At 38.1% G+C, this 13,084-nt stretch overlaps 1 protein-coding gene across 1 annotated transcript in view; it reads left to right on the forward strand.

Annotated features, from left to right (window-relative positions):
* The first annotated feature begins 1,755 nt into the window (after positions 1–1,755).
* LOC124863969 (sodium-dependent neutral amino acid transporter B(0)AT2-like) overlaps positions 1,756–13,084 on the forward strand; it is a 33,210-nt gene continuing 21,881 nt past the window's right edge. Inside the window, exon 1 of the mRNA XM_047358562.1 lies at positions 1,756–2,014. Coding sequence (XP_047214518.1) covers positions 2,012–2,014 — 3 coding nt within the window. The 5' untranslated portion in view covers positions 1,756–2,011. The remainder of the gene's footprint in view (positions 2,015–13,084) is intronic.

A 13,084-nucleotide genomic window follows, 5' to 3' on the forward strand; every position in this document is an offset into this window, starting at 1 on the left:
GCCAAAAATTATAAATAAAACATTTTACAACAGTCTGTTTTTCTCCACTGACCATGTGAGTCTTTACAATTAAACACTTTCTGTATTGATACGGGTTTTTAAAGAATAACATAGAGCGTCACCCTTTCTAGGACTTTCATCTTTTGTCTTGTTATCAGTATTAATATTACAGTTATTAATACCTGTAAACATAAAGTGATATGTATGTATTAAATTGAGTAAAATTGTATCCTTGTTTAATAGGTTTAATATTTAATATTACATGTATTAAAAAAAAATAAAACTGTTTACTAATTAATGGTACACCAGTAATTAATTGCTATGTGTTATTTCTTATTAATTCTGCACCTTTAAACAACCCAGAGCTGTATGTTTAGGATCAGAACATATAAAAGAGAAGAGGGAGGCTTACTGTTGCACTTTCTACTATGTCGGTCTGGCACCAGGTGATATTTTCCTGGTTTATTAGGCAACACTTTTTTCTGTCTAAATGTAGAACTAGACTATAGGACTGGCTGCAAGAATAAGATGCAATGAAGTGACCGAAAGGACATTCAATTTTTTTACTTGGAGTGAAGTAAAGGACCAGATATTTATCACATCACGATGCAAATCCAGCTAGAAGCCCACAGAGAAGGTTCTTACTGTTTTCTATCACACCTAGGCCGTTTAGCTTTAACTGTTGCTCAGGTAAATGTCCCTATGCTCTCTGTTCCTCATCATGACCCTGATGATCCTCATTAGTGAACATCCACCTCATGTCTTGCTGGGTGAATAAGTGATTAGTTGTAGCTTACAATTAGCCCATTCTCACCTTCCACCTGTTCCTGTGTGCACACACCCAGCAGGCTCCCATGCTTCCGTTGGCTCCAAGGCTGCTGTGAAATGAGCTGCCTCCCCTATAGTTGCCCTGTTAGAGGACTTCTCCAGAATAACCATGTTTTTTGTATTCTTTTTCTTTTGACACATTGTCAGGTTAGGTGTGACCGTAATCATATGGAATACAAATAGAAACAAATCTGATGTCATTTTTGGGGCTAAATGCATCTTAGACATGTACTTTTAAATGTTTTCTTTCCTGAGATTTGGGAAATTAGAGGTCCAAGTGATAGGTCTAACAATGTACCTGAATACCACTGTATCTCAAAGCTAGCCTACAGGTGTGTGCGAGCAGCATAGTCAACAAATTATCAGCCAACTTAACAATACATATATATTTACCTCATTATGACTCTTGCTCTTTTTACATGGGGTTGTTGTCGACTAACTGTAAAAAATCGTTGTCTGTCTGCTTTGTTGCGCTATTTCTGTTTTCAGAGAAAAACCACTCTCTCCAGAGACAGCATCAAAAGTACAGCAAACCATGAATGCTGGGTAGAGATAGCAGATTGGGTGATACCAAGATTTTGGGAGGAGGGGAAGGGCCAGAAGGGTGGTTACATTACCAGACGATAAAAACCATCCTATATTGCTGGTAAATAAAAATAAATAAAGAAAACGAAGTTATTTATGCAAGACATTTTTGAAAATAGGAATGACGTAAATTTGGGGGGGGGGGGGGGGGATATATTTTTTTGAAACATTTAAGTCTTTTTTAAACATAAAGTTTTTCTCCTGTCAAATCGCTGATTTTTATTTAAAAATATCCCGTATGACAGAAACGTGCTGTAAGGCAGTAATAGCCCGTTTTAATTTATGTTGCAGAGCAGTAGCAGCGGTAGTTTCCACTCAGCAGCGTCGCCCTGCCCCCCTGCTGCCTTTGGGGGACGGCTCGGCTCGCTCTCCACATTGGCTCAGCTGTAGAAGCCGCTGCTTCGCTTCTTCTACAACAGTTTGTTCCAGCTCACCTGGTGGAACATCTTTCCAGTCAGTAATGTATATGTGCTGCCCTGCTAAAGACTGAACGTAAATAAAGAAAAGGCTTGAGGAAGCATTGTGAGAAGAAGAGCAGAGAAATCCACACCAGCAGCAAGACTCCTGGAAACTCAACTCTAGGGGACCGTGCTCTCACATGGTATGTCCACAACACACCGTTGTTTTGCCTTCACTCAGTACGAACCGGACTTCAGTTTCCTAACTCTCTCTGCAAACCCTTCTGACTTCAGATTTCCAAAGTAAAACGTTTTTGTTGCTTGTTTAACTCACAGTTAATTGATTTTTTTTTTTTTTTGTATCTGTTAAGCTATGGGAGTTGCTGTAAGGCTGTGGTTTACCCCCCTATACAGATAATCGTCTCTGCGCATTTTGTGCAAACAGCAGCGCTACTGCTGAATATGTTGCGCAGCATGTTTAAAGACACGGCTGTCTGCAGCTGCAGCTGCAGCTAAGTCAAATACAGGAAGTCATGCTTAAGCTTTATGTTAAAGCCCTCTATTTACAGCCAACTTTGCAGCATGAACACATTTCTATCTATATACTGCGCTGTTTGCTTAGGGTTTCTCTACTAAGGTTGATGCATGTTATGAAATAACTTAAATGACTTCATGCATATTGATTAGATATGTAAACACCTTGAAATTTAGGCTGACATCTGTTACTAAAACTTCATATTTTATATTTTTAATCAGAGCTAGACATCCAACTGTACTTTTAGACATGTAAAAGGAGGTTAAGTAAACTTTTTTTTAAATTTTTGGTAGTATGTGCAGCAAGTGAGAGTATTTTTCCATAAGCAGCAGTCTAAACTGGGGAATACTATGTGTGAGCAGATTCATGATTGACAGTTGCATTATGCAATGTTCAGAGATTGAGGATCTTACATATATACAGTATGCATAAATACTCTGTCTTTCCTCTGATTTATTACATGCAGGGAATGTTTCATGGAAAGGGTGAGCAAAGATGTCTTATGCGTCACACACCAATCCTAACATACTGTTTACACTAGTATATTAGATTTTATTCTGCACTTTGAAAAACTTTGTTATCTATTTTAAAAGTGTGACAGAGAGTCATTTTGGTATGTTTTGCAACAAACTGATATCAGCATTGGGCACTATTTTGTGTGATGCAATGATTTTATGTTTAGAGAAGCTGAAGTTGCAGATTAGCTTAATGTATACACTATGGTGAGTTAGCTAATGTTCTGACAAATGGGACTGTTTTGTTTATTTTCAACCCACAACAGAAGTTATCAATGCGGACATATGCGTAGGAGAAATAAAATCAATCACCATGACTTTTTATTCATAACATTGACATGGTAAATTGCATGTCATGCCTGGCAAGAGTATTTGTTATTTTATTTTATTTTTTGTATTTTATGTTAAAACAACAAAACTTTAATGTATTTTTTTATTTTATGTAACAGAGCAACACAAAGTCTTTTGTAATTGTGATGTGCAAGTAAAATACGGCAAAATCTTCAAAATTCCTTAGAAATAAAATGAAAAGTGTGTGGTGCATTTGTATTCACTCAGCTTAGATAGCCTGGTGCAACTGCCTTCAGAAGTCCCTGCGTGAGTCCACTTGTATGTAAGTATTTTATATAAATATACAGATGTTCTGTGAAGCCCTAAGAGCCTTGCTAGAAAACATTAATAAACAAACAGCATCATGGAGACGAAGGAACACAACACACTGGTCAGGTCAAGATTTGAAAATTTCAGGGAGCACAATACAAAGCTCAATCCGTTATCTAAAAATGGAAACAGTATGTCAACAGCAAACCTACGAAGACATGTTTGTCCACCTAAACTGACAGACCAGTCAAGAAGAGCATTAATCAGAAAAGCTACCAAGAAGTCTATGTTAACTTTGGAGGTGCTGCACAGATCCACAGCTGAGGTAGAAGAATTTGATCATAGGACTGCGATTAGTTGTGCACTGTACAAATCCTGCATTTATGGAAGAGTGACGAGAAGAAAGCCGTTGTTGAGAGAAAGCTATATAGCTAGTCCTGTTTGCAGTTTGCAGTATCTTTTCCAAGAAACAGGGTGGTGCCAACATGATTTCCTTTAGCAGGGACAGAAAAGCTGGATATTATTGATGGCAAGATTGATCTGAGACAAATACTGGGCACCCTTGGAAGAAAAGCTCTTCAAAGCTGCAAAAGGTTTGAGACGCTGGTGGAGGCTCACCTTCCAGCAACCTAGAAACCCTAAACAGAGCTACAATAGAACGGTTTAGATTAAAGCATTTATATGTGTTGAATGGACAATATGTTGTTGTTGGACCACTTGTTTGCTGAATATTGGACCATTTGCACGTTGCTGGACGCCACTGTTGGGAGTATGATTATTGATTGAATAATCTTGATCAATAATTATAATTACAAATCATAATCTGACAAAATCAATTTCTTAACCATAAATCCTCATTTACGAATCGAAACCAGAGAGGTTTCTGGTGTTGTAATTGTGGCTCGACGCCTCTGACAATTACAACCGTTAAATACTCCGTAATAGTTAATAACTATTGCCGGAGATGTCACTGGTTAATCGACCGTTTCTGCTGAAACGTGTGGAACTTGAACCTTATTTTGACTGACACATCACTTTTTGCACACAATGAAACACCAAACGCTCTCTCTTTATCTATGTGAATATTTATTAATTTTCACCTAATCAACATGCAAAATTCTACATACACAGGGGTAAACAACATCTAAATAAGCAAAATCAACAAACGGTAGTGGGTATGTATTGAGTCAACCAGCAGTTTATGGCACAACAGAGGAAAGGAGAAGATATGAAAAGGGGGGTGTGGTGATGACTGGTGGGGGGTTGGAGCGCAGCTTAGAGTGTCTTTTATGATCTTCTGATCATAAAACTTCCCCCCTTGTTAGGTATTATTTAGTCAACTCAGAGGTAAGAACGATACAGTCATAGTTACTTGTGACAAGGGTAGCCCACTTTGCAGTGAAACTACAAAGTTTTGACACCCTATCTCTTTATTTATATACACAGTTCAACAGACAGTTCAGACAGGGTGTATGTGTGTGAGACGGAAAGGAGGCTGGTTCACACAGAGATAACAATGATCTCACACACACAGGGAGGAAGGCATAGTGCAGGTGCCTTCCAACCCAAGGTTTTTACATGAGTGATAACAAGTTTTTGCACCAATCCAACAGTCCCTCCTTTTATCACAAGTAAAAACATTTAATATAAAAACGAGTAAGAAAAATACTTTGTATGAGCGAAAACCCACGGACGGTAAACAGATTATATTTTGTGGGAAATACTCATACGGCCCCGCCGCCCTCGGCGACCATTAAAAGTTAAATGTTGATTAATACTTAAAATCATAAAAATAAAATAATGATACTTGAAATCATAAAAATAAAATAATGATACTTGAAATCATAAAAATAAAAGAATGATACTTGAAATCATAAAAATAAAAGAATAATACTTGAAATCATAAAAATAAAAGAATAATACTTGAAATCATAAAAATAAAAGAATAATACTTGAAATCATAAAAATAAAAGAATAATACTTGAAATCATAAAAATAAAAGAATAATACTTGAAATCATAAAAATAAAAGAATTAAAAAATCTGCCCTGTTTATGTCATCATTGTACTTTTTCTCATTTCACTTAAGCAACAACTTCTTTCGATTTTCTGCTGTAAGGTTATTTTATGAAATACAATGTATGAGTACACTCAGGCTTTTGATGTGATTTATTTACAACATGTCATCATAATCGTCCCCTTCATTTTCGTGCATTTCTACCTGGTTCAGTGTTGCATATGCCACCATGAACAATACCAGAAATTCTGTAGGAATGGATGTGCGTCATGTTCTTCCGTCAGTGTTCTGAGATGGGTCCCGTCTGATGTCCATCTCTTCTGGTTCGGTATCACCTCCTGTGGATCCTGCTTTAGATAGAGAAAGAGTCCTGCTACCAGAATTAAGCTCAGGCTTATCAGTCCTGTCCACATGTTACAGAGAGCCATTTTATAATTGGGCGCAGATCAGCTGTTTTCTTCACCGGTTTGAGACGCTGGGCCATCTTTGAACCCGGACTTCCTCTGCTACCCCGTCGGTTGGTTTGGCTCCTGTAACGGCAAAACTGGCTTACAGTGGCTTTTATGGATCCAGGAAGGCCTCTCTGCTATTTTCAGAACTGTGGGCGTTGTTAGGAGTATTTGAAACGGCCCTTTCCACCAAGGAGTGCTCCAATCCTTCCGGTGGAGTGTCTTAATCAGGACCAGGTCTCCAGGCCTCATTCTGTGGGATAGGAGCAGAGATTATCGGCAGACCACTGGACATTTGTTCTTCTTTTGTCTGCAACATTTTATTCATCCACTCAGCTAATGAAGGTTCCTGTTGTGCTTTCTCTATTTCATTCATGTCAGAGGGCAGAGAAAACGGTCTGCCATGTACTATTTCTTTGAGAATACAAATTCACATCAGCAACTTGGTGTCACGTGATCTCAGACTCAGAATATAGTGGGTGGAGCCATACAATGATGTACAGTAGGTGGCAAATGGAGTAAGACCAGTTTGATTTGGAGTTATTCTCATCCATAATTAACCAGGGATAGGCATTCGGGCCATGGCCTCCCTGTTTCTTCCATTGTTTTCCTTAATCTTTAACTGAAACCCTAATGCATTAGAACTTAGTTCTATTAATTTATTTACAAAATGAGTTCCATTATCTGACCTTATAATCTGTGGGATACCATATGTGGGGAAGAAATGTGTCACTAGGTTCATCTATTACAACTAGGCAATATTTCTTCCCCCGTGTTTGCAACAAATTATGCATGATCTGCAAAAATGATTTGCATAGTCAGAAATATTTATAGTGTAGCATTAATGCTTTACCAGATGTGACATATTCCCCCCTTGACACGTGGGTCTTCCCAATGTGTCACTGTAGCCGCTGTGTTGTATAAATATTTTGGGAGGATTGGTTTATCTTCTATCTGATTGATGTCATCTTTTCTCTGTGCTCCTCTCTTTAGCCAGGCCTTTATTTCTGTCTTGGTTGCTGACTGTTGGGCGTCTTTCAGCACATCTGTGTCTATAAATAGCAGATCTGACATTTTCTCTTTAATAGGTTGAAATGAGTTAGTTCTGTCCCTGATGATGTTTTAAAACCTCTATTTTGCCAAATCTTAGCATGGTGATGTACTGATCCGAAAACGTATTGGCTGTCTGTGTATATAGTAAGTATTTGTCCCTCATGTAATTCACATGCTCTTACTAAAGCATATAATTCTGCTGTTTGGGCTGAGCATGTATTGGGAAGAGATTTAGCTTCTATTATCCTATCGATGGTTGTTATTGCATAACCAACTCTATTCTTTCCATATTCATCTTTAGATGCTGAGCCATCTACAAACACAACACATGAATCTGGTATAAGGGTTTGAGAAATGTCTTGTCTGGGTTTGGTGTCTTCTTCAACTTTTGCTTTATAAGAATGTGGTTTTCCATCTTCTGCAGTAGGTATTAGAGTACTTGGATTTAAAGGGCACATCTTTTTAGAGTTATGTTTGGCTGTGATAATAATAGTGATGTCAGTGTGATATGTCTTGCATGTAGCGTCAGGTGCTTCTCTTAATATTCCTGACTTCAACATATCTTGTATTACTGGCTTAGTATCTTCTTCAGCTTCTGGCTTTAAGGGGTATTGACGGACTAATGGCCTTTTTTCAGATATTAGTTTAACCTTGTATGGTGGGAACCCCTTTATAAGCCCTACATCAGTTGATGATTGGGACCACAGTTCAGGTGGGACAGCAGATAGGGCAGGATGCATGTTGCTCTCAGCTAAGCCCTGTATTTGTCCCTCTGCCTCATCTAAATGTATCCTTGGATGGACTTTGACTGTCCACGCCAGAATGAGCTTCCAGATTCCTGTATTAGGATCCACTTTTGACAGTGTCAGTGCTGTTCCTGCAGAGGTTTAAAGCCTCTGTTTTTCCAAATTCTTATTATTCTTTTTTATCATATTTTATAAAGTAAGTCCTTATTACATTTAAAAATGAGATCACTATTTTTGGTAGTTGCTATTATTATAAATAATGCTTGGTTTAGTTCTTATTAAAAATAAAAAATAAAAACTCACTCACTGATGAACACAACAAATGAAGGGCATATTATATCTTATAATCTTAGTTTGTTTTACCCAGTTTTATAGATACAACATACAGTTTCAGTCAGCTTTGTATTTAGTTCAAGTAACTAAAGTTTGTTTCAATTAACTAAAGTTTTATCTATTTCAGTCCAGTTCAGTAATTCTGTTAAGGTTAATTTCATCTTATGTTAAGTTTGAGTCTAATTCAATCATTTTGAACCTAACTGGAAAAAGTCTAAACATCTGTTAAAATCTTTTTGTTTTACCATAGAGAACTGACCTAATATTATTATGGTAATGTTGAGGACTCTAATTTTTACATAACATGAATCAGACATTTATTTCACAAAAACAGAAAGTCAAACACAGACATTTGGCCACATGAAAGTTTAAATAACCTGTTTGTAAAAGAATTAGGAAAAATTGAAGACGGGTCTATGAACTTTCTTATGGTTATCAGTATTTTCAATACAGGTAGAACCTTTGCTATCTTTATATGATTTTTCAAAAAAGATTCTGGAAACTTTATTAAGATATAAATTTGGCAAAGATCATCAGAACATCAGACCTTTATTAGCGCTTTTAAAGTCCCTCAAAGATGCATTACAATGAAATCAGTCATTCCCATTCACACACATTCACACACTACTTACTTATTTTTCTGTCAGAGTCATTTTTATTTGCAAAAATTTGAACATAATTTGACTTCTATTATTCTTAAAATGCACATTGTTTCCTCATAACCCCTTTTGTTTCCACAAGGTCTGTTTTGAACGCTTCAATTCTTTTTTTTTATTCACCAAGAATCAATAAGGTGGTCTTAGTGGGTCCACCTTAAAGGTGTTATCTGTTGGGTGTCATGTTATCATTGTCAGGTCAGTGAGGTTCATAAGTCAGTCAGAACCTTGGTCATTTGGTCTGTGCACATAATGTTTCATAGATCCAGCCTATGATTAGTCAGCAAAACTTTCACCTATAGGAGAAAAACTGATTGTTAATGAATGAGCTGCATTTCCTAGGAACACTGTCTTCCTCCTGGATGAGCATCACCTGTTGAAAAACTTTCATCATTGTTTGTTTCACATATTCAATCAGATCTTTATATTATACCAGTAGGTGAAATTGTTAGTATCTCATGTAGACTGACATATACTGTTGCATTTGGAGAAGATCTCAGATTAAATAAACTTAGTTAGAGCTTCAATCCAGGTTCATTTTGTGTCTGCAGACTTTAGCCAATTTTTCTTTTCTTTTTTTTTTTTATACATAAAGAGCAAGATTCAAAACATTTTCAAAAGGCAGATTGTGGCAGAATGTAGACAAAACTGCTTATTGATTGACAAAATAACATTCAAGCACACAATCACCATATTAAAAGGCTCTACTTCTAGAGAATCACTAAACTTCTGGGGTCCGGTTTTGGCCCGCGGACCTTGAGTTTGACACATGCAGAGGTAGAGTTACAATTTTTTTCAGACCTTTCAGCAGAGACAGGCTTCTGCTGTTTGCAGAAGTTTTATCTTTGTTTTCAGGCAGCTGCATCTCTTTGTCAAGGTCGTTTCACAGAGCTGAAATTTAACTTCTCTCAAAGAGGAAAAATCAAGAATGCAAACAATCTGAGCCAAATATGGAATTATTTCCCTGTAAAATGAATCTTTTGCATTTTATCATGATATTGTTGGTAGTATAACACCATAGAATGATTTTTAAAGCACCTGTTTCTCACTAATGCTTGCCTACAAAATCTTTTACTCTCAGATTACTTCTTTAACAACATTCTGTTCTCCCTTCTCTAGTCATTGTTCACTGGGTTGTCCAGTTGGACAGTTTCCATGTTGTCCACATTGTCACCTCCTCTTTTAACTTCTTTTACCACGTCCTCTAAAACCATCTCTTAGTCTTTATAATTTGGGGCTACCTTGGTATTCTAACCTGGGATGGGTGGCAGTCCGCCCTCCCCTTTATTTGTTTTCAGTTAAGCTGAAAGTTTTTTCCTGTGCTTTTCTTAAGGCCTCAGTATTATGGCTATGTCAGTTAAAAGATGCTCTTATTGTTGTTTTTTTAATTCATCTTTTTGTTTTAATCTGTTTATCAACTGTGAGCACTCAGGGACTGAAAAGTCCCCTTTGAAATTATAATCTGGCAAGGTTTTTTATTGTCTCTTGAATCTTTTGAATGCATAATCTCCAGTTTAAGATCCCCGTGTAGTTTTAGGATTTCAGTGATAATTAAGTTACCTGAAAATCCGTATTTTTATGCCATCGTGCACATATTTCTGTTAAATCAGAGCTTTTTCTCTGTTCTTTCCCCATTGTTCTTTGTTATTTTTCTCTTTTTAGTTTTCATTATTGCTAATTTTAGATCCCCTTGTAATTTTAAGACATCCTTTGTATCTAATTTGCCCAAAAACCCATGTTTTTTATTTTTTATTCCATCTATGACAGATCATACCTGCTCCTTTTACATAGTTCTCCATAAACTTTACCTCCCCTTCTAAGTCAATTAGTTTACTTTGTTTCTTCCCCATTATGTTTTATGTTAGTTTAATTGTAGTATAAATGTCCCAGATAAAAGGTCACTGGCATGAGACTTTAAGGAGAGGACATTAACACGGCCTTCTACTGCGACTAATTCGCAGCGGTGTTAATTTTCTGGAATGAAATCCGACCTGAATCTCCAAAGTCACCAGTACGTAGTTTTAATCTGGGCAAAAGAAAACACAGGACTAGCAGAATCCTGCTATGATTCTATTAAAATGCTTAGTCCTCCATACACACACAACACAGTCACACAGTTAGTTTCAGGTACCTTGTAATTTTTCTAAGTTAACTTGGTGTTATTTTATGAGCTCAATTTACTCCGTTCTTTTTACTTGTATAGCGCTTATTCTATTCCCTCGCAGGGGAATAACCCTTAGTCGTTTTATTTGGCCCCCTTCTTGGCGGGGCCCTACCTTAATTTGTCACTATTCCTTTCACGGTGGAATAAAACCATCCCAATGCAGCGTCCTTACCGGCGACGCACTACCAACGACTTTTAAGTACTTTTCTTCTTTTATTTATATAGCGCTTACTCTATTCCCTCACAGGGGAATAATCCTCAGTCGTTTTCTTTAATCCCCTTCACGGCGGGATTGTACCAAATTTGTCACTATTCCTTTCACGGTGGAATAAAACCATTCGAATGCAGCGTCCTTACCGGCGACGCACTACCAACGACTGTTAAGTACTTTTCCTATGAACTGTATTTTAAAACTGTCTCACCTCGGAGTTGACTTCTTGGTGACTCTTTGGACCCTGTGAGAGTCACCCCGCGCAGAGGAAGGCAATAACCCACTGGCCAGGTGTGAATTCACACACACCGGGACTTTCAGCCACTCCGGCTAAAGGAGGCTGTGCAGCGGTGCTTCGCTCGACGTCAGGCTTCCCCCACGGATCCCAGAGTCACCGTTAAAGCAAAGAGAAATAAGGTTATTGAATTAATCCGGCTTCGAAGGACCAATAAATGTTAGGTATTATTTAGTCAACTCAGAGGTAAGAACGATACAGTCATAGTTACTTGTGACAAGGGTAGCCCACTTTGCAGTGAAACTACAAAGTTTTGACACCCTATCTCTTTATTTATATACACAGTTCAACAGACAGTTCAGACAGGGTGTATGTGTGTGAGACGGAAAGGAGGCTGGTTCACACAGAGATAACAATGATCTCACACACACAGGGAGGAAGGCATAGTGCAGGTGCCTTCCAACCCAAGGTTTTTACATGAGTGATAACAAGTTTTTGCACCAATCCAACACCCCTTTACTCCTGAAACAAAGGATTGATAACTTTTGGCGGCAAGCTAGCACAGTGAGATTGAAGACAAAGGTAAAATGGAGAATTTTACCATGAGGTCGTTTTAACAGTCCAGTTTTGCAACGCACCTGCGTTCAGATAGTAAACACAGACAGCTCTGGGGAACACGGCGGATCCCGATATCACATAACACATCAAAGTTTCAAACAAGCAAGGTTACATGCACATATTATTCAGAACACATGAGATCCTAACCAGCGATTCTGATCGCTTCTACAACCTCTGACCCTGCCCAGGACTTGAATAAAGAAATAAAAAAAAAGAAATGGATTTTACTTGTGTCGTCTTCTTCCTGAGCGAGGGAATTCGAGCGAGGAAAAGTGGGGTTAAGTTAATTGTGCGTCCACAATTAACTTCAGGGGAACAGTCAGTCTTTGTCCTTTGGTCTTCTTGACAAAAAGGAAAAATATGATCTGACCATCAAAGTCGACTTGAAAATGAAACACGGTAGCGGTTCGTCTCTCCGAAACTCCGTGTCTCCAGTTACGTGTTAACTCACGTCTGCGATCGGCAAAAGTGAAATCTCTGGCCTTCCTAGTCCAAAAACTTCAGTTATGAATAGTTCGTTGTCCAACGAGAGAGAATGAATGAAACTCTGGACAGAGTTCTTCTCTTAAAGTGACGCGCTTCGATCCCTGGATGTGGGGTTCCAGCTGAAGGCAGTGTTTCAAACATGAGCGCCTCCTATATAGCATCCTGTGACGTCAGACTGGGGACGCCCAGTCATATCAGTCGCAATGCTTGATGGGATATGTAGGAGCGGGCTGTCCTGGGTACAAAATGGCCGATGCCATTGGAGGGGCACAGTGACGTCCAACAACGGGCAGATAATCCAATACTCAGCAAACAAGTGGTCCAACATTCCCCCCTAGGTTCAAAGGGTGAGATGAATCGCAGTCTTTGAAGCTACTGGGACCATTCTGTCCTTTGCTGAGCAATCAGTGATCCGTGGCGAAGCAGAACAAAACAAAATTGTCTCTGTGTTACTCAAAACCTACGACTGGGCAGGATAGAGGTTAGCCTGGGCAGGACTAACTCTGACTAAACTCATCCCTTTCTACATTGTTCAATGAGACAAATACAGGACAATACATTCACATTATCATTACATTCTTTGGTCATCAGCTTTGGTAATCCTGAGACAAAGTGAAACAATAACAGATATCGTACATATATATGTATATATAAGA

This window comes from Girardinichthys multiradiatus, chromosome Y (genome assembly GCF_021462225.1).
Source record: "Girardinichthys multiradiatus isolate DD_20200921_A chromosome Y, DD_fGirMul_XY1, whole genome shotgun sequence".
Lineage (NCBI taxonomy): Eukaryota > Metazoa > Chordata > Actinopteri > Cyprinodontiformes > Goodeidae > Girardinichthys > Girardinichthys multiradiatus.